A 20,807-nucleotide genomic window follows, 5' to 3' on the forward strand; every position below is an offset into this window, starting at 1 on the left:
CCTAGAGGGGAGGGATGGGGCGGGAGGGCCGGTGACACATAGGCCGATCCATGCTGATGTGCGGCAGAAACCAGCACCACACCGTAAAGCAACCATCCTCCAGTTTAAAAACAGCATCTGTCTCTGGGGATCTGAGCCCTCCCCGAAGCATCTCCAGGGCCTGGTGACCCCAGCCACGGTGAGGACCCCACGGGGACCTGCTGATGGGCGGGCAGAGGAGGAAGCAGACCCCGAGGCGAGGCGAGGCTCACAGAGGGAAGCAGCCTGGCCTTCCTCATCTGGAAGGGGCGTCTCAGGAAGTCACGGGACTGGCTTCCTGCTCTGTCATGGAGACAAACGCCAGGCTTCCTGGGAGGTACAGTTCTCCTTTCTGTGGGGACACTGATGTGACGCCCTTGATGAGAAAAACCCGCCTCAGACTGCCAACACCCTGTGGTCTGTCTGTCCGGAGGGCACCCAGGTCTCCTCCATCCCCACAGCCTGGACCGCAGGGAGGAGACGCCATGGCCCCCACGTTCCCCGCCCTGCTCTGCCTCGGTGAGATGGGAGGGGCGGGGGAGCCCTGCTTGGAGGGACACCACAGCCAGCCTGCTCCGTCAGGGGACACCAGGGCGCAGGGGGCTCCCGGGGAGGAGAGGCGCTGCTCAGGGCTGAGGGCACACCTCTCACAGGGCGCTCTCTTCCAGGGCTGAGTGTGGGCCTGAGGACCCAGGTGCAGGCCGGTGAGTCTGTCCCAGGGCCCAGCTCCCTCCTCTCCTGGCGACAAGGGTCACCCCCAGGCCATGGGGGAGGGAGGGCAGCTGGGGCTCACGGAGGGGGCTCTGGGAGGTCTGGGCTGTGAGCTGGGGCCTGGGGGCAGGACGCCTGATGAGCCCGCCTCTGATTTCCTTCCAGGGACCCTCCCCAAACCCACTATCTGGGCTGAGCCGGGCTCTGTGGTCACCAGGGGGAGCCCCGTGACCATCTGGTGTCAAGGGCCCCCGAATGCCAACAGCTTCAGTCTGAACAAAGAGGGCACCTCAGCCCCCTGGAACACGCAGCCCCCAGTGGAGCCCTGGGACAGGGCCAACTTCTCCATCAAGCGCGTCACAGAGCAGCAGGCAGGGAGGTACCACTGCTCCCACTTCATCGGAGTTAACTGGTCAGAGCCCAGCGAGCCCCTGGAGCTGCTGGTGGCAGGTGAGGGGCCAGCGGGTCAGTCGGGGACCAGGCTCTGCACAGGCCCCACCGGGGAGCCCCAGGGGTGATGCTGGGACCAGGGGGAGGGGTCCCAGGGAGGGGCAGAGAGACGGGGTGGGGGAGGGGAGAGACTCGGAGAAACAGAGACAGCGCTGAGGGGCCAGAGAGGCCCGCGGAGTCTCGCTCAGAACCCGCCCGGCGCCCGCACCCCCTTCCCCTCTGCAGGATGGCTCAGAGACAGCCCCTCCCTCTCGGTGCGGCCCGGCCCCTCGGTGACCCCAGGGGAGAATGTGACCCTGCTGTGTCAGTCAGGAAACAGGACGGACACTTTCCTTCTGTCCAAGGAGGGGGCAGCCCATCGCCCCCTGCGTCTGCGCTCCCAGGACCAAGACGGGCAGTACCAGGCTGAGTTCTCCTTGAGCCCTGTGACCTCAGCCCACGGGGGCACCTACAGGTGCTACCGCTCACTCAGCACAGACCCCTACTTGCTGTCCCAGCCCAGTGAGCCCCTGGCCCTCGTGGTCTCAGGTGAGGCCCAAGGGCTGTGTGCCCCAGGAGCACCGAGTGGTTGTGGAGGAGGGGGCACTGAGGGAGGGGCCCCTTCCTCCTGCACTGGGGTCCTGGAGGGACAGGTGGGCAGTGGGAGGGTCTTGGGGAGGCCACAGAGCCGTGCAGGGCAGAGGGGAGTGAGGTGGGGACCCCAGGTCGGCCCAGCACCCCTTCCTGGGCTCATTCCCAGGACCCATTCTCCCAGCTACAGACCCAGATCCGAACCTGGGGAGTCTCGAGGCTCTGTGCTCAGGGGAGACAGCCCACCCCAGGGCGCTTTGAGATTCTCTGGGAGGACAAGGCCCCTCAGATCATCAAGGGCCGGCGGGGAGTCAGGCAGAGATGGCGCGGGAACCACAGGCTGCAGGGGCCTGAGGCTGCTGGATGGGGGTCAGTCTGCGGAGGAGCAGGCCCGCCCCACCCAATCCTGCCCCCAGAGGCTGCAGGGATCGCCCCCTCCCCCAGGCAGAGTCAAGCCGGTAGACGCAGAGGGCTGAGCGAGTGCCTGTGGGGGGCGGTGGTGGGTCCGTGGGACCCCGCAGGCCACCGCTCAGGGGCGGGGGCAGGGGCGGGGGTGGGGGCTGGGGCAGTCCCACCCTGTGCTTTCTGAGCTCCGGCAGCTCAGGGTCTTGAGCAGGAACGTCTGAGACAGTAAGAGAGGCCCTGGGAAGCTCCCGAGGAGGACACGGCCCACCCACAGCCTCCCTTCAGGACCCTCAGGCCCCGCTGACACCCTCCCCCATCACCGCGGTCAGACCCGCGAGTGGGAAGGAGGACAGCGTCCCTGTCAGGGGCTGGGCTCGGGGCCAGTCATCTCCCGGGAGGTGGGTGCCCTGGGGCGCACACCCCGGTTCCGGGTGACGGGGCCAGGCTGACCTGTGTGCCCTCACCCCAGACTACACGGTGCAGAATCTCATCCGGATGGGCCTCGCGGCCTCGGTCCTGCTGCTCCTCGGGATCCTGCTCTGCCAGGCTCATCATGACCACGGAGGAGCCCAAGACAAGGCCCGGAGCTGAGCACCGGGACCCCGCACCGCCCAGAGCGTGGAGCCCAGGACACGAGCTTCCAGCCCAGAAGCTTCTGGAAGAGCCTTTGACCCGGGGGAGATGTGCCGCTGGGCGGGAGGAGGCCCTGGAGTCCCTGGTGGGGGGGGTGGGGGGGGCGCTGGAGGCTCGGCTCAAGGGGCCCCCTCCCTCCCCCCTCCCCGGGGAGGATGCGCCCACTCCTGTCTCTGCTCACCACCCCCCCACCCCTCCGGCTCAAGGTGCATCCCAGTGCCAGGGGCGGGTCCTCGCCCTGCACGCCCGCAGGCTCTGTCCACTCATGGGAGACTGAGCTTCATTGTTAATGCCAGCCGCCTCTGGTGTGCGCAAAGACCTGCATCCCTCTGCTCAGAAACAGACTGAGGTAGACTCCTCCCGGGCTCCAGAGGTTAAAACTCCGCCTGCCAGCGCAGGAGCTCGGGTCTCAGCCCTGGTTCCGGATGATCCCAGCTAACCCTGTGTGCCCCAAACCTCTGAGCCCGCGTGCCCGCAGACTCTGCAGGAGGGGAAGCCCTGGGCTGCCACCGGAGAGTAACCGCCACTCTTCACAACCAGAGAAAAGCCCGGGGCAGCAGCAGTGAAGACCCAGCACAGCCAAAAACAAATACTCAAATAAACACTTGTTTATAGAAAACAGATTGTCATGTAAGAAACTGAATAAATGGGTGAAAGTGGGCCCCACTGGGAACAGATGGATCCAGAACTCTTCCCTGAACCCCCCGGACCCCTCACGCCCTGCTCTCCTCGGCAGATGACACCCGGTGTCGTTTCTGCAGACACCATCGCTGCAAGGGGACGCCCTGACGTTTGAAGTGACAGCCAGGTGCCGTGCTGGTAAACGGCTAAGGAATACAACATTTTATAAAGAGCCCAGGTGTGTGAACTGTGTGTCTCCTTTGGTGCAAACGCTCTCCATGGCCAACCTCAAGGAGCCTGGGTGAACGCACTGAAGGCCGGGTGGGAAGGAAGGAGCAGGCTGGCTTTCCCACAGGAGGGAGTCTGGTCCAGCCAGCCCCCACCGATGGCCCCACACGCACAGGTGTGTTCTTTGCATTACACAGCACGGTTAGATCATTTCCATGTCAGGTTCAAGCCCCACTTTCCTCGAATTCAGATGCCAAAACCTTGGTCCATTCAGACGAGAGGGAAAGAGAAAACAGTGCAAGTACCAATTGCGGGAGAAAACTCGGAGCACTTTGGCTCCAATACCTTACAGCTTGGAGTGCAAATCGCCTCAGTAATTTGGGGAGGAAATAACAACCATCAGCTAAAAGGGAGAGACACGCAGCCCCCACCCAGAGTTATGTGACCGAGGGGGAAATTGTGCATAACCACCGGTACACACGCAGGAGAGCAAGGACAGAGGGCCGCTCATATCAGACAGGGCTCAGAAAACAACCTCTCAAACAGGAATGTTTTGGCGTATACATGTGATGGGGCTTTTTTGGAGTTAAGAGAAGACTGTAGTGACATGCTAAGAGTTAACAAAAAGGTAAGACAAAACTCCTCGGAAACCATTGGCTAGTGATTCTCCCTTGCAAAATAAATTAACACCAGTCTAGAAAGATCTGCAACCTGTTGCCAGTGTTAGCTTTCCAAAACTGCTGGGAAACTGCGAATCAGGTGCTGCGCTTGGAAACCTCTGGTCTGCCAGGCATGCCTCTCTGTTCCTCCCTCACCTTCCCCTAAACCACCGCGGCTTCCCGGGGGTGTGGGGGCCCTTCCCCGACCCGCTGGTCTCAACGCTGACGGGCGCCGGGTCGCTGCGCTGGGTCAGCAAGGAACTCAGGCTTCCCAGGGCGACAGCATGCCCACCTCTGTTCCCTCTCTCAACGGAGCAGACGGACGGCCGTAGCTGAGAGGAGCTAGAAGGGGCACACACGCGTGATCCGGCTTTTCTTTTTCAGTGTAAACACAAACCAAGCCAGCGCTTGGCAACGGTCCCAAGCTCTGGTCCTCCCCTGAAGGTTCCTCTAATGAAACCTCGAAGCCCAGCGCCCTCTCACTCAGATCAGAATTGGAGTGCAAACAGAAACAAGGACCCTCTTTAGTGCCGTATATATACATGTACACACACACACATATAAACAGACACACATTCACATACATATATACACATACATATAAGACACATATATACACATACACACATGCACACACACATACATATACACACACATATACATGTACACACATACATATAAACCCACATACACATACATATAACACACATATACACACATACACACAGACATATATACATACACACACATATATAAACACGCATACATACATATATACATACATATAACACACAAACACACACATATACACATACACACATATCTATACACACACATACACACATATATATACACATATACACACATATACACATACATATAACACACACATATACATATCATGCACACATATACACACATACACACATATATACATACACACATATCTATACACACATATATAGACACACGTAACACACACATACACATATATACATACACATATCTATACACACAAAACACACATATACACACACACATACGTATAAACACACACAGAGACACACAGAGACACATACATATATACACATACATATCACACACACATACACGCATACATATATATACATACACACATATCTGTACACACACATAACACACATACACACACACATATATACATACACAGATATCTATACACACACATACACACATATATACATACACACACATATATACATACACACATACATATATACACACACACAAATACACACATTCATATATACACATACACAAATACACACATTCATATATACACATACACATACATACATATATAGACACACATACATATATATATACATACACATGTATCTACATGCACACACATACACACATATACACACACATATACATGTAGCAAACATATACACACATACACATATATACACACATACATATATATACATACACACATATCTATACACACATACATACATATACACACATGCATACATATATACACACAGAGAAATACACACACATACCCACACATACACACATACACACATATACACACATACATGTATATACATACACATATATCTATGCACACACATGCATATACACACATACACATATATACACACACATTCATACACACATTCATATACACATACACACATACATATATACACATACACATACATATATATTATACACACACATATATATACATATATGTATATATGTTCGTGTAAGCTTGTGTATCACTCTTGCGACCCCATGGACTGCAGCCCACCGGGCTCCTCTGTTCGTGGGATTTCCCAGGCAAGAATACTGGGGTGGGTTGCCATTTCCTCCTCCAGGGGATCTTCCTGACTCAGGGACTGAACCCGTGTCTCCTATGGGTCCTGACAGGCAGATTCCTTCCCCTTGTGCCATCTGGGATATATATATATATATATGTATAATCTTCTGAAGAAAAAGACAGACTGGCCACTTCTTCCCATCCATTACAAAAGCAAACCGAAAAACAGAACAGGGTTGAAATCCCAACTCAATATGCGCTGTGATGCAGCTCACGAAGGAAATGCTGCCGGACAAGGACACCGGCCAGATGTATGAGCAGCGCCTAGCCACACACAGCAACAAATAAGCAAGCGCTACTTCCACTTCTCGGGAAACATGATGGCCAGCTCTGCGCATCCGTCCAGCTCTTCCCGAAGGTGGTCACACCTGCACACGTGCATGCACGCACACACACACGCTTTTACACACAAACCACTTGGCATCAGAAGCACCAAGGAAAACACGCAACAACGCAAGAAGGCAGAGTGGCTGGAGTGAGGTGTGCACAGAGTCAGACTCCGGGGCTCTCATAGCTGGGTCTGGACCCTGGCAGCAGGGCCGTCATGAGCCCGAGGCAGGGGCGCCCTGAGGGCCAGGAGGGGAAGGCGCCGGCCGGGCAGCAGGACTTGGAGCTCACCACTGCGGGGGCGAGGCAGCGCAGGGGAGCCCCTGTGGCCACAGCGGGGCCTTCGGGGGACAGGATGGGGCGCGGTGCGCTGGCCTCCCTGCCTCTCCTGCTGGGACGCTGGAGGGCATGTTCTACCCTCCCCTGCCCATCCTCTGGCCCTCGGGTCTGCCGGGGTGGGGGATCCCATTCCTGCTGCAGCCAGCACGGTCACCACCTGCAAGAGCCGGAAGCTGCAGGTGGACGCCCCGCAGCCAGGTCCTGGGGGTGCATCTGTCCCCAAAGGCACGCTGCTGAAATCGCCTTGGCTATGCACACCATCTTTTCCTGTTTGGCCTGGAGGCTGAGAGACGGAGGGGACCGGAGTTCCAGCGGGCCCACCCCCAGAAACTGGAGCCCACCATGATCCTGTACTCCCACTTCTCGGCATCGAAGACCAGTGACCCACGACCCAGGCTCCTCTTGGCCCCAAGTCAGCAGCGGGGACTCTGTGGCTGGTCTGAACGGCCGGCAGAGCCCTAGGACTCAGCCATGTGTCGGGCTGGCAGCACCGGCCTTTCTGAGGGCGCTCCGCCAGCTGGACCACTCCAACCTGGCCCACTTCCCAGGTGGTACACGGATACAGCCTCTCGGCTGGGAGAGAGCACCTGGGGCCCAGAGGTGGGGGGACTGGCAGGGGAGGACAGGAGGACTGCAGAAGCACTGCGCCCCGGGCGGAGTTCCGGAGGGGAGACCCCCTTCCAGCAACCGCCCACCACCCCGGGCGTCGGGCAGTTTGCGAGGCCACCATTAGGACTAAGGCAGTCCTTGCAGAGGCGGGCAGAAAGGACGGCAGTGGAAGGACACCCTCCCCGCCTGTCCCCCAGACTCAGGAGCTTCAGGTGGAACAGTTCCAGGACGCTCCCCCGCCCCCCGGGTGCATTCGGGGTCATCACCTGGGGACTGCAGCTGCTGACCCGAGTCAGGGTGAGATGGCCCCCACGCCCACTTGCCAGGGCTCCTGAGCCCGACTGCCACCCTGTCCTCTGTGTGAAGCCCTCAACTGTCAGGAGGTGGGGCCAGGCCAGGACGGGGAACAGTGCCACCCTTGAGGGCTCAGGCGATGCTCTGAGGGGGAGCTCTCACCAGCATGGCCCATTCCCGCTCCCCTGCCCGCTTCCACACACCGAGCAGAGCCCTCCCTGGAGCGGCCCCCAGGCCTTGCCTCCCCCCAGCCTTAAGTACCCCTTCTCTTCCGGCTGCTGGGCAGTCAAGCTGACCTGGAGAAGCCCCCTGCTCTAACACCCCTGCCCAAGGGACACTGGGAGGCAAGCTGACCACCACGGTCATCATAGACCCCGGAGGCAGTTCAAATAGCGAACATGGTGGGGCTTGAGAAACACAGGATGCTCTTGGGGAACATTTCGCTGAGCCCCGGGCCACCCAGACTGCCTGAGGCAAATGCGCAGCAGCGTGAATGGTCAGGGGCAGGAACCAGGGCGGGGCCAGGCGGCAGGGCGTCACCGTGGGCCCTGCTGAAGTCACAGGCAGGGCCAGGTCTGGGCGGGTTCCCCCCAAGCCTGCCCGTGAGGGAGGCCACCGGCCCCTGGAGAGTTTGGGATGCCAGCCCCCGTATCAGAGCAGAGCCACAGGCCAAGAAGGGCCGGGGAGCCCGGCGCCCAGGCGCTGTCAGAAACAACTCAGGTTGAAGCCCAGGGCGGCCGGAGACTCCCTCACGGGGACCGTGAGCAGGCTGGCAGTGACGCCAGTGACCAAGACGGCTCCGTGAGGCCGCGGGTGGGCCCCCATACCCCGCTCGTCTGGACAGACCCGGAGAGGCCCTGCGGGCACGGGGCAGGGCCCCAGGCAGGGTCCCAGGCAGAGCTGCTCTTCTCCCCGCTGTCTCCCCAGCTTCTCCCGAGGCCGGGCGGCCCTCCTGTCCGGGGTGTGCGGCCGTGGACATGGTCTCTCTTGCCTGCAGGGATGGGGCGGCTGGCCGCCCGGCGCCCCCAGGTCCCTTGGGACGTCGTCGGCACCCTGGCCGGCTCGTGAGCCTCCGGGCCGACTTCATCTCCGGGGCCAAGGGCTTGCGGCCCGCTTCTTCGGGATGGGATGCTTCAGCTTCGGCTTGCCTGCCAGGAGCCGGGCAGCCTCTGAGGCACCGGGTGAGTCGCCAGCCCGGGGCCCTCGGGCGTCTAAGTCGGCTCATCCTCTCCTTCTGAGGACTAGGAGGACGCGGAGGACGGGGAGGACGGAGAGGACGGAGAGGAAAGAGCGGCTTTCGACTGGAGGGGGCGCCGGGTTCCTGAGCCTGGAGCGCCGCCTGCAGGAGGATATCCCCGTGCGCGTCCCCGGCCTGGCCCAGGGCGCCGGCCGCCCTTCCGGCCCTTCACCTGCCCCTCGGGGTCCTCTTCTGGAAAGCCGAGGCAGGCTCGGATCGGGGTGTCTTCCTTGGCGCCCAAGCCGTTGGGTCTGGGGGGCCCGTCGCGCCACTTGACCAGGCACTCGCGCTGGCCCTTGCGGAGCCGATGGCTCAGGCTGCGTGAGGCGCGGAGACATAGACCGGCTCGGTGAGGCGCAGCCCCTCCCGGCAGCCGCGCGCCCCGCCCCGCGCCGCCCGGACCGCAGCGCCCTCAGCTCACCGCACAGCCACCAAGGAGCTCCGACCCGCCCTGCGGTGGAGTTTTAAATGACAGTCACCAAGTTCAACTACTACCGTAATACAGACCAGTTTCCAAGCACGATAGCGAAACAGGGAAGAAACACTGTGTGTGTGTGTGTGTGACGTATTCCACTGCATCCAGGTCACAAGGAGACGCACGTGTTACTTGGGGGGGAAGAACTTTGTGGAATCTTAGGACTAGAGGAAGATGTGCTGGATGAAGAACAAGCTGGAATCAGGACAGCCGGGAGAAATATCTATCACCTCAGATATGCAGGTGGCACCATCCTGATGGCAGACAGTGAAGAAGTAAAGAGCCTCTTGAAAGTGAAACAGGACAGTGAAAAAGTTGGTTTAAAACTCAACATTCAGAAAACTAAGGTTGTGGCATCCGGTCCGACCACTTCATGGCAAATAGATGGGGAAACAGTGGAAACAGTGACAGACTTTATTTGGGGGGCTCCAAAATCATTGTAGATGGTGACTACAGCCATGAAATTAAAAGACGATCCTTGGAAGAAAAGTTATGACCAACCTAGACAGCATATTAGAAAGCAGAGACATTACTTTGCCAACAAAGGTCCTTCTAGTCAAAGCTGTGGTTTTTCCAGTGGTCATGTATCAATGTGAGAGTTGGACCATATAGAAAGCTGAGTGCCAAAGAACGATGCTTTTAAATGGTGCTGTTGGAGAAGACTCTTGAGAGTCCCTGGGACCACAAGGAGATCCAACCACTCCATCCTAAAGGACATCAGTCCTGAATATTCATTGCAAGGACTGATGCTGAAGCTGAAACTCCAATACTTTGGCCACCTGATGTGAAGAGCTGACTCATTGGAAAAGACCCTAATGCTGGGAAAGATTGAAGGCGGGAGGAGAAGGGGACGACAGAGGATGAGATGGTTGGATGGCATCACCGACCCAATGGACATGAGTTTGAGTAAACTCTGGGAGTTGGTGATGGACAGGGAGGCCTGGCGTGCTGCAGTCCATGGGGTCACAGAGTCGGACATGACTGAGCGACTGAACTGAACTGACAACTAGAGAAAGGAAAGCTCCCACATGACCTCCTGGTCTTCATACACCATGGGGGGGTGGGTGCTGTCAGAGGGAAGCTCAGGGGCTGCTGGAATGGGGTCCTGTCCCTCCTGACCCACGCGTCCTGACTCCTGTCTGCGGCTCCTTACTGGGGAGTGTCTCTTTGCTCCATCACCCTCCCTAGCTTCTCACCCCTGAGTGAGGCGGGGCTGAAGCAGGCTGGGGAAGGCCAACCCCTGCGTAGGGGCCGATTCACAGCAAAGTGGCCGTCCACCAGTCACGGCAAACACTCCACACACTCTCAGTGTGTTTCCAAACACCATGGCCTCAGCTGCCCAATCAGCATCACTGAGCCCAGCCAGACAATGAGCCGCTGACCAGGGGGAGACAGGGCCTCAGACACACACTCTACCACTGGATGACATGCGGTGCAAAATTTAAATGCAGTCCAAGTCAGTTTCTGAACATAAAAATCAAGAATCTCAATCTGGCTGGAGGCGTCCACTGTGGACCTGAAGGGTTCAACCCTCGGGGCAGTAGGGTGGGGTCACAGAATGTTTGATTCCAGACTGAACTATATCAGGAAGCCTGGAATCTATCTGGTCCCCAGTGAGGGGAGTGGGTGGAGGAGAACGCTCGTGGAAGGAAGGGCGTCCCTCTCCTGTGGAGTTCCTGTGCCCAGGTCCTCGCAGCAACGAACTAGAATGAGCCGATCAAATACAAATCGCAGCTGTAGAGGTGGGATCAGCTACATAATCTAGGGAAACAGTGAAAATCGAGAATGCAGGGCCCCACGTTCACATGTCAAGACGGTAACCGGAGAGCATTAAAGCCAGGTGGAAGCCTGTCTGATCGCACAGCGCCCCGCCCACGAGCGGCTCTGCCGGGAGCAGTGGACAGCCGGGTGCACACCGCGGTGCCGCCAGCACTTCCGGGGTGCCTCCCGGGGCCCCGCCCACGTGGGTGCCGCACGCACACCACGCACACCACGCACTCCACATGCACTCCACCACCGAAACTACTAGGTTGGGGCGTCTCTTTTGTGAGGGTGCTCCCAGGCTCATGCAGGAATTTACCTAAAACACAGGGGATTCAGGCAACGGTCTAAACCACTGACGTGTCTGACTCCAGGAACCTGCCTGCTCCGCCACGCAGCTCCCAGCTCAGACATAGCCAGTGCTGAGAGGAGGCACCTACCCAGCGCTGCGGAGCTGGCAGGACCCTCACGCCCACCGGCATGGTCGGACGTCCATCTCAACCCCTGGCTCTCTACCCAAGGCCGGCAGCCGCGCGCAGGGGAGTCAGGCTCTGGGGTCAGGTTTGCCGGGCTTCCATTCCCAGATGGGAACTTCTGGAGATCTGAGCCTGAAGAACCAGGCCCAGTGACCCCGAGCCTTGTGCTGTCATCGGGCGAATGGAAAGGCCCCAGCAGAAAGAGAGCTCTGCTGACAGGCCCTGAAATAACTGGCCCAGCACAAGTCTCCCCTCCCTGGGAGAACTTGCGTGTGGAGAGGAGGAAGCCCGGGGCCTCTTGATCAGAGGATCTCTCTGCGCCAGCATCCCTGGTGTGCGGCCTCGTGTGCCGAGCACTGCTCGGGGCGGGGGAAGGAGGGACGCTCTGAGCTCCGGCAGCAGCAGGCGCCCTGAGACCCCCAGACAGGACAGCTGCCCCGGTCCCTGCAGGTGGGCAGCGAGTTCGGGCACCGGGAAGGGCCTCTGGAGGTGGTGCGGACAGGGCAGGGGCCCGGAGCCCTCTGCTGCTCTCTGCTGTACTTGGGGGTAAAATGGAAGCTGACACACAGACAGACGACCTGGGGGTTTCTGACAGGGTCAAGATGACTCAAGGGGGAGAGGACGTTCTCTGAGACAAACGGAGCTGGGAAATCGGGATATCCGCCCGCAGAACGAAGATCGATGTGATACACGCCACATAAAAAGATCAGCTCAGAATGGATCCATGTGACAGCTAGAATCCTCTAAGAGAAAACAGAAAGTAAATCTTCATCTGGTGACTTGACAATAGATTCTTTGCTATGACAGGAAAAGGGCCAGAAGAAAAGAAAAGAAAAAAAAGATTAATTTCACCAAAGTTTAACCTGGTGGTACCTCAAAAACACTCTCCAAGAGTATAAAAGACAGCTAACAAAATTTGAAAAAAATATTAGCACATCGTCTAGTCAGAGTATAATATCCTGATACATGAGGAATATCTTTAACTCAATAACAAGAAACAGCCCAATATTTTTAAAACAGTCCAAGGCTTAAATAGATGTTTCTACAGAGAAGATATACAAGTGGATGGCTTGCACATGAAAGGATGTTTAGAACATCTGTCATTAGGGAAATGAAAGTTAAACCACGATGAGATGCCGTTTGAACCCAATGAGATAGACCATGATTTGAGAAATTAACAGCTGGTGATGAGGCAGTGGAGAAACCTAAAGCCGTGACATTGTGGGTGAGAATGGGAAATGGCTCCACCACTCTGCAAAGCAAGTCGGCAGTTCCTGGAAGAGCAAACCGGAATTAGCATTTGACCTAGAAGGCCCACTTCGTGGTGCAGTTTCAGCTCTGCAAGATGAGGAGGCTCTGGAGACTGGCTGCAGCATGGAGTGCTGGCCTGTGGCTGGCCACACCATGCTGTGCGCCAGGCGGCACAGAGAGCAGACCCTGTGTTAAGTGCTCCTACCACAATTAAAAAACAAAAAGCCGCCAACAGATACTCAGACATTTATGCGGGTGTGTTCATGAAGTAGGCACAGGAGACAAAATAGGCCAACAATCCGGATGGCTGTCGCTGATGAGTGGGTAAACAAAGATACCATTCACTGTTTTCAAGTGGCATTTTGTCCAAAGCACAGAGACAGAGGCCGTGGGACACAGGAGGCTCGGTGGGGACAGACTTTCTTGGGGGAGAAGGGAATGTCCTCAGCCTGGATCTGACCCCAGCCCTCAGGGCACAGAGCAGACCTGGAGTGTCCAGGATGTGTAGTGGGGCTGGGCGCTCACAGGGAACTCTCTTCCAGGGCTGTGCTGGAGCCAGAGGGACCAGGACAACCAGGTGAGCCCCCAGACCTCCTGCTTCCACCCACCACCACTGGTCCCTGGGGAGCACAGTGGGTCGGGGCTGAGGGTGGCCCGTCAGGGAGGGGCCTGGGTGACACCTGGGAAACCTGGGGGAGAAGGTGCCCTGACTCTTCGGGTCTGATTCCTTTCCAGAGGTTCTCCCCAAACCCTCCATCCAGGCTGACCCAGGCACCATGGTCGCCCAGGGGAGCCCGGTGACCACCTGGTGTCAGGGGTCTCTGCTGGCTGATGTCTACCGTCTGTATAAGGAGAGGGGCTCTGTATACTGGGAGGCTAAGACCCCACAGGGCTCCAGGAACAAGGCCAGGTTCCACTGCATCCTCAAGCTCAAGTGATGCCGGGCAGTATCAGTGTGCATATCAGAGCTGGTCAGTGCCGAGTGACCCCCTGCCCCTGGTGCTGACAGGTAAGAGGGAGGGCCGGGTCCCTCCCACTGTGGGCTCCACATCACAGGCAGAGGAGCAGAGTGGTCCCCCTTTAACACAGCCCCTCGCCCCTACGAATGTACAGGAAACCCTCGCTCTCGACCCAGCCCGGCTCGCTCGTGCTCCCTGGAGACAACCTGACCCTCCGGTGTTGCTCAGAGGCCGGCTCTGGCAGCTTCGCTCTGACCAAGGACGAGGGGCTCAGCCCTCCCCTCCATCTAGAAGGGCAGCAGAGCCCCGACCTCCCCCTGGGCTGGATGAGCTGCACCCACAGGGGCCGATACAGATGCTACAGTGGACACAACCTCTCCTACGCATGGTCGGCCCCCAGCGCCCCCCTGGACATCCTGATCGCGGGTGAGGCGCCCCTGTCCTGGCCTAGGTCCCGACTGTCTGCTCAGGGCGCTGGACCAGGGTCGGCCCTGGTGGTGACGGGTCTGAGGAGAGGGTCCTGGAGCAGAGGCCCAGGTGGGGCAGGGGTCTGGGTGGGGGGGGGGGGGGACGTGAAAACAGGAGTGAGAGGCACGGGGATTAAGGACACACACACAGACCGGCTGAGAGGAGCTGGGAGGGCTCACAGGGAGGCCCCCTGCTCAGGGTCTGGGGTGTGGGGAGGGGCTCTCTACTCATCACCCCCGTGCTCCCCCCAGGAATGCACAGGAAACCCTCCCTCTCCGCCCTCCCGGGGGCCTCAGTGCCCCAGGGAGAGAACGTGACCCTGCAGTGCCGCTCTGAGGTCCAGTCAGACACCTGTCCAAGGAGGGGTCGCTCACTGCTCCCCAGCACCTTCATCTACAGGACCCGGCTCCACCCGTTCAGGCCAACTTCACCCTGCATGCTGTGACCTCGGCCCACAGTGGGACCTACAGGTGCTACAGCTCACAGAGCACCGCCCCCCACCTGCTGTCACTCCCCAGCGACCCCCTGGAGCTCCTGGTCTCAGGTGAGGAGACCCCTGCCCATACCCACTGAGGAGTCAGACCCACAGCTCAGCCCTGCCCCCGGGGAGCTCTGGGATGCTTGTAAAGAAGGGAGGCACAGGGACGTCAGCCACAGGTGACCCCACCTCATGGAGGGATGGATAATACGAGGGGGTCCCTCTCCATCTACTCCACGTACCCCTCCCCAGGGTCCAGGCGGTGCTAGGCGTGCAGAGAGGGGACTGGAGAGTGGAAAGCTCTGGGCTTTGAGGGAAGACATGGAGCTAAAAGCAGCATGAAGACCCAGACCCATCCCCACACCTTCCTTCTGTCCTTGTTCCAGGGAGCAGCTGGGGCCTGCAGACCCCACCCACATGCGGGAGCACCACGTCCGCTGAGTAACCGAGTCCTCCTAGCCTAGAGGAGATGAAGTCTCCCTGGTCCTGGGCGACCTGCTCTTCGCCTTCCCCACTAAACCTTTACAGGTTGCTTCCCACGGGGTCTCGGGTGGGGTGGGGATGAAGGGAGTGGGCTTCAGGTCCCAAGTATAACTGAGTTCACTGGTCCCTACTGGCTGCTCAGAGTGAGAAGAATTGCGTGAAGGGGAAGCCACCCAGCGAGAGAAGAGGAGGCGGCCTCCCCCGCCTCTGTCCGTGGTGCTGATTCCCGGAGCCTGATACTCAAGGGCACCAAGGGAACCAGCCCCACAGTGCGCAGGGCAGAGTGAGGGTGGCCTCCTCGCCTCTGTCCGTGCTCTGATTCCCGGGAGCCTGAGAGTCAAGGGCGCCAAGGGAACCAGCCCCACAGTGTGCAGGGCAGAGTGAAGGCGGCCTCCTAGCCTCTGTCCGTGGTGCTGATTCCCGGGACCTGAGCATCAAGGGCGCCAAGGGAACCAGCCCCACAGTGTGCAAGGCAGAGTGAAGGTGGCCTCCTGGCCTCTGTCCGTGGTGCTGATTCCCGGGAGCCTGAGAGTCAAGGGCGCCAAGGGAACCAGCCCCACAGTGTGCAGGGCAGAGTGAAGGCGGCCTCCTAGCCTCTGTCCGTGGTGCTGATTCCCGGGACCTGAGCATCAAGGGCGCCAAGGGAACCAGCCCCACAGTGTGCAAGGCAGAGTGAAGGTGGCCTCCTGGCCTCTGTCCGTGGTGCTGATCCCCGGGACCTGAGCATCAAGGGCGCCAAGGGAACCAGCCCCACAGTGCGCAAGGCAGAGTGAAGGCGGCCTCCTAGCCTCTGTCCGTGGTGCTGATTTCCGGGAGTGTGAGGACACCAAGAGAATCAGCCCCGCAGTATGCAGGGCAAAGTGAAGGCGGCCTCTCATTTCCAGGTCAAAGAGGTGGGAGGGTTCACTGGACAGTTACATGTAAATCAACGAAACTAGCACATTCTCCCACACTATATAAAAATAAACTCAAAATGGTTTGAAGACCTAAATGTTAGAGATAACATCATAAAACTGCCGGAAGAGAACATGGGCCAAGCACTCTCTGATATACATTGTATCGATATTTTCACAGATCAGTCTCGTGAGGCAAAATAAATAAAAGCAAAAATTAACAAATGGGACCTCACCAAACCTATAAACTTTACCACAACAAAGGAACCTTCAACTAGAAAAGACTACATATGGAATGGTAGAAACATTTGCAAATGATACGGCCGAAATATATAAACTGCTCATATGACTCAAAATCAAAGAAACAAACAACCCATCAAAAATGGGCAGACAAACTAACTGAACAGACATTTTCCCGAAGACATACAGATGGCCAACGGGCACATGTCAACACTGTCAATATTTACAAAAATGCAGATCAAACCTGCAATGGGTTACTACCACACACCAGTTGGAATGGATATCAACAAAATCTACAGGTAATAAATGCTGGAGAGGGTATGGAGAAAAGAGAACCTTCCGACACCATTGGGACGTGTGTGCTTCAGTCGTGTTTGACTGTTTCCGCATCCATGGAGTGTAGCCGGCCAGGCTCCTCTGTCCATGAGATTCTCCAGGCAAGAATACTGGAGTGGGTTGTCATGCCCTCATCCAGGGCATCTCCCCCACCCAGGGACTGAATGCGCGACTCTCTGGTTTCCTGCATTGGCAGGCGGCTTCTTTACCACTAGCTTCACCTCTCGTACCTTGAAAGGCGCTCTTCTTCCGGCTTAAAGCCATCCTGCCCGTGGCCACTAGAGGGCACATGAGGGGCACGGCAGAGTCTGTCCTCGCGGTGAGGCCCTGTTCAGGAGGCGCCCGGACTTCCCGCTGAACCGGTGCATCCTTCCCCCAAACCAGAGTCCGCCCTCAGAAAGAGCCAGCTGAGTCCAGGAGAGATCCGTCCTCATGGTAAGACCCTGTTCCAGAGGCGCCCCGGACTGCCCGCTGAACCAGTGCCTCTGCCCTCAGAAAGAGCCAGCTGAGTCCAGGAGAGACGACGCGCCCAAGCCTGTCCAGCGAGGCTCTTAAGGACCCCTCAGTTAGAGTCCTCACACTTCACTGGTTAAATGAACCTCCCACCTAACCTGCTAATTCCCACATCTCTGTCACATCACAGCACCACAGACTTCAAGGTGATGAATTCAGCAGAAAGCCCTGGACTGGGAGCTTGAACCACGAGGTTTCAGAAGGAGTACTATGGGTTGGTAGGTTGAATGTGGATAAATCGCATTTCCCTTCCCCGGCAGGTCCTGCTTCTGTTTAACAAAAAAGCAGCTATGATTGTACAAAGTAGTTGTGGGGCTCGAGAACCCGGGCACTGTGACTCCACCCAGGGCAAGAGACAATCGTCCAGGAATGCAGACTAGGAGTTCCTAATTAGTGAAAACGATTGTCTTAAAGAGGTTCAGTGAACTGATCTTCCACAAGGTGCCCAGAGCCCAGAATCAGAAAGGACAGTCCCTTCCATAACCGGTGCTGGAAGAGCCAGATGGCAGCAGGCAGGAGGGTGAAGCGGGGCCCTCAGCTCACACTATATGTGAAATCATCTCAAAATGCAGCAGAGACTTAAACACACGGCCTGAAACCATGAAGGAACAAGAGGACACAGGGGGAGTGTCGTGACATGGGTGAGGACAAGGTTTCTTTGGATATGACGCCAAAAGCACAAGCAGCAGAGATGGAACCAGACTGGGGGGGGGGGGGGTCCCGTAAATAAACCCTCCTGCACAACAGAGGAAACCATCACAGGAGAGGCAGTGGGTGCAACGGGAGATGCGTGCAAACCCCACATCTGATAAGGGGCTACTTCTCCAATATACAAGGCGCTCACACAGCTCAACCCAAAGTAACACCAACCTGGCTTTTCCATGGGCAAAGATAAACTCAAAATGGATTAAAGATCTAAACGGAAGACCAGAAACTATAAAACTCCTCGAGGAGAATTAGGCAAAACACTCTCCGACATAAATCACAGCAGGATCCTCTATGACCACCTCCCAGAATATTGGAAAGAAAAGCAAAAATTAACAAATGGGACCTAATTAAACTTAAAAGCTTCTGCACAACAAAGGAAACTGTAAGCAAGGTGAAAAGACAACCTTCTCAATGGGAGAAAAGAATAGCAAATGAAGCAACTGACAAACAACTAATCTCAAAAAATATACAAGCAACTCCAGCAGCTCAATTCCAGAAAAATTAACGACCCAATCAAAAAAAGGGCCAAAGAACTAAATAGACATTTCTCCAGAGAAGACATACGGATGGCTAACACATGAAAAGATGTTCAACATCACTCATTATCAGAGAAATGCAAATCAAAACCATAATAAGGTACCATTTCACACCAGTCAGAATGGCTGCGATCCAAAAGTCTACAAGCACTAAATGCTGGAGAGGGTGTGGAGAAAAGGGAACCCTCTCACACTGTTGGTGGGAATGCAAACTAGTACAGCCACTCTGGAGAACAGTGTGGACATTCCTTAAAAAACTGGAACTAGAACTGCCTTATGACCCAGCAATCCCACTGCCGGGCATACAGGGTGAGGAAACCGGAATTCAAAGAGACTCGTGTACCCCAATGTTCACTGCAGTGCTGTTTATAATAGCCAGGACATGGAAGCAAGCTAGATGTCCATCAGCAGATGAATGGATAAGGAAGCTGTGGTACATATACACAATGGACTATTACTCAGCCACTAAAAAGAATACATTTGAATCAGTTCTAATGAGGTGGATGAAACTGGACCCTATTATACAGAGTGAAGTCAGCCAGAAAGAAAAACACCAATACAGTACAGTAAGGCATATATATGGAATTTAGAAAGATGGTAACGATAACCCTGTATGCGAGACAGCAAAAGAGACACAGATATATAGAACAGTCTTTTGGACTCTGTGGGCGAGGGCGAGGGTGGGATGATTTAGGAGAGTGGCACTGAAACATGTATAATATCATATAAGAAACGAATCGCCAGTCCAGATTCGATGATGATACTGGATGCTTGGGGCTGGTGCACTGGGATCACCCAGAGGGATGGTACAGGGAGGGAGGTGGGAGGGGCGGTTCAGGATGGGGAACATGTGTATACCTGTGGCAGATTCATGTTGATGTATGGAAAAATCAATACAATACTGTAAAGTAATTAACCTCCAATTAAAATAAATAAATTTGTATTTAAAAAACAAAAAATTAAATTAAATTAAAAAATAAAATAAAATAAATGGGCAAAGGACTTGAACAGGTATCTCTAAAAAAAGACGATGTCCAAATGACCAAAGAGACATGCAAAGGTGCTCAGCATCCGCCAGTCCTCAGGGGAACACGCGTCAGAGCCAGTGAGATGTCGCTGCACGAGTCACAGACACTCGACTGCCAGGACAAAGACAACACGTGCTGCCAAAAGGCGGAGGGAAGAGAGCCTCGTGCAAGGTCGTTGGGAAGGCAACCGGAGCAGCCACTGCGGAAAACAGCATGGAGTTTCCTCAAACAACTAAACACAGAACCACCCACCACATGACCCAGCAATTCCACTCCTGGTATGTATCCAAAGAGGAGGCCAGGAGCTCACAGACGTGTCTGCACTCCTGAGTTCTGCAGCAATGTTCCCAGGAGCAGGATACGGCGAAAACCTGGATGTCTGCCAACAGATAAATGCACAAAGCGAATGCCAGACACACTCACACACTCACACACACTCACACACTCTCACACACACTCACACTCACACACTCACACACACTCAGACACACATTCACACACACACACACACACTCACACACACATTCACACTCACACACTCACACACACATTCACACTCACATTCACTCACACACACATTCACACACACACATTCACACACACACACATACACACTCACACATTCACACACTCTCACATTCACACACACACATTCACACACACACACACATTTACACACACATTCACACACACACTCAGACACATACACACACACAGTCACACACACATTCACACACGCTCATATACACACTCACACACTCACACACACACACTCTCACAAACACACACTCACACACACACTGACACACACACACACATTCAAACACACTCACACACATTCACACACTCACACACATTCACACACTCACACACACATTCACACACACACATTCTCACACACACTCACACACACTCACACACATACACACTCACACATTCACAGACACTCTCACATTCACACTCACACACACACATTCACACACACATTCATTCACACACTCACACATACACACATTCACACACACCCACACACACACTCACATGCACATTCACACTCACACACACACATTCACACTGACACAATCACACACTCACACACACACATTCACACACACTCATACACACACACACAAACATTCACACACACTCACACACACACTCACACTCACACACTCACACACATTGACACACACTCATACACACACATTGACACACACACAGTCACACA

General features: G+C 55.9%; 1 protein-coding gene across 2 annotated transcripts; it reads left to right on the forward strand.

The window, feature by feature from the left end:
* Window positions 1–417: 417 nt before the first annotated feature.
* Window positions 418–2,745, forward strand: LOC128063668 (leukocyte immunoglobulin-like receptor subfamily B member 4). 2 transcript variants are annotated; one of them, XM_052656476.1, is made up of 5 exons: window positions 418–537; window positions 687–722; window positions 895–1,179; window positions 1,405–1,707; window positions 2,624–2,745. In XM_052656476.1, the coding sequence occupies exons 1-5, from the start codon at window positions 504–506 to the stop codon at window positions 2,743–2,745; spliced, it is 780 nt and encodes a 259-aa protein (XP_052512436.1). In that variant the 5' UTR covers window positions 418–503. The 2 variants fall into 2 exon arrangements, with proteins under 2 accessions (XP_052512436.1, XP_052512437.1); XM_052656477.1 differs by lacking the exon at window positions 687–722 and having other exon boundaries at window positions 445–537.
* The last annotated feature ends 18,062 nt before the right edge of the window (window positions 2,746–20,807 follow it).

Source organism: Budorcas taxicolor, chromosome 18 (assembly GCF_023091745.1).
Source record: "Budorcas taxicolor isolate Tak-1 chromosome 18, Takin1.1, whole genome shotgun sequence".
Classification (NCBI taxonomy): Eukaryota; Metazoa; Chordata; class Mammalia; order Artiodactyla; family Bovidae; genus Budorcas; species Budorcas taxicolor.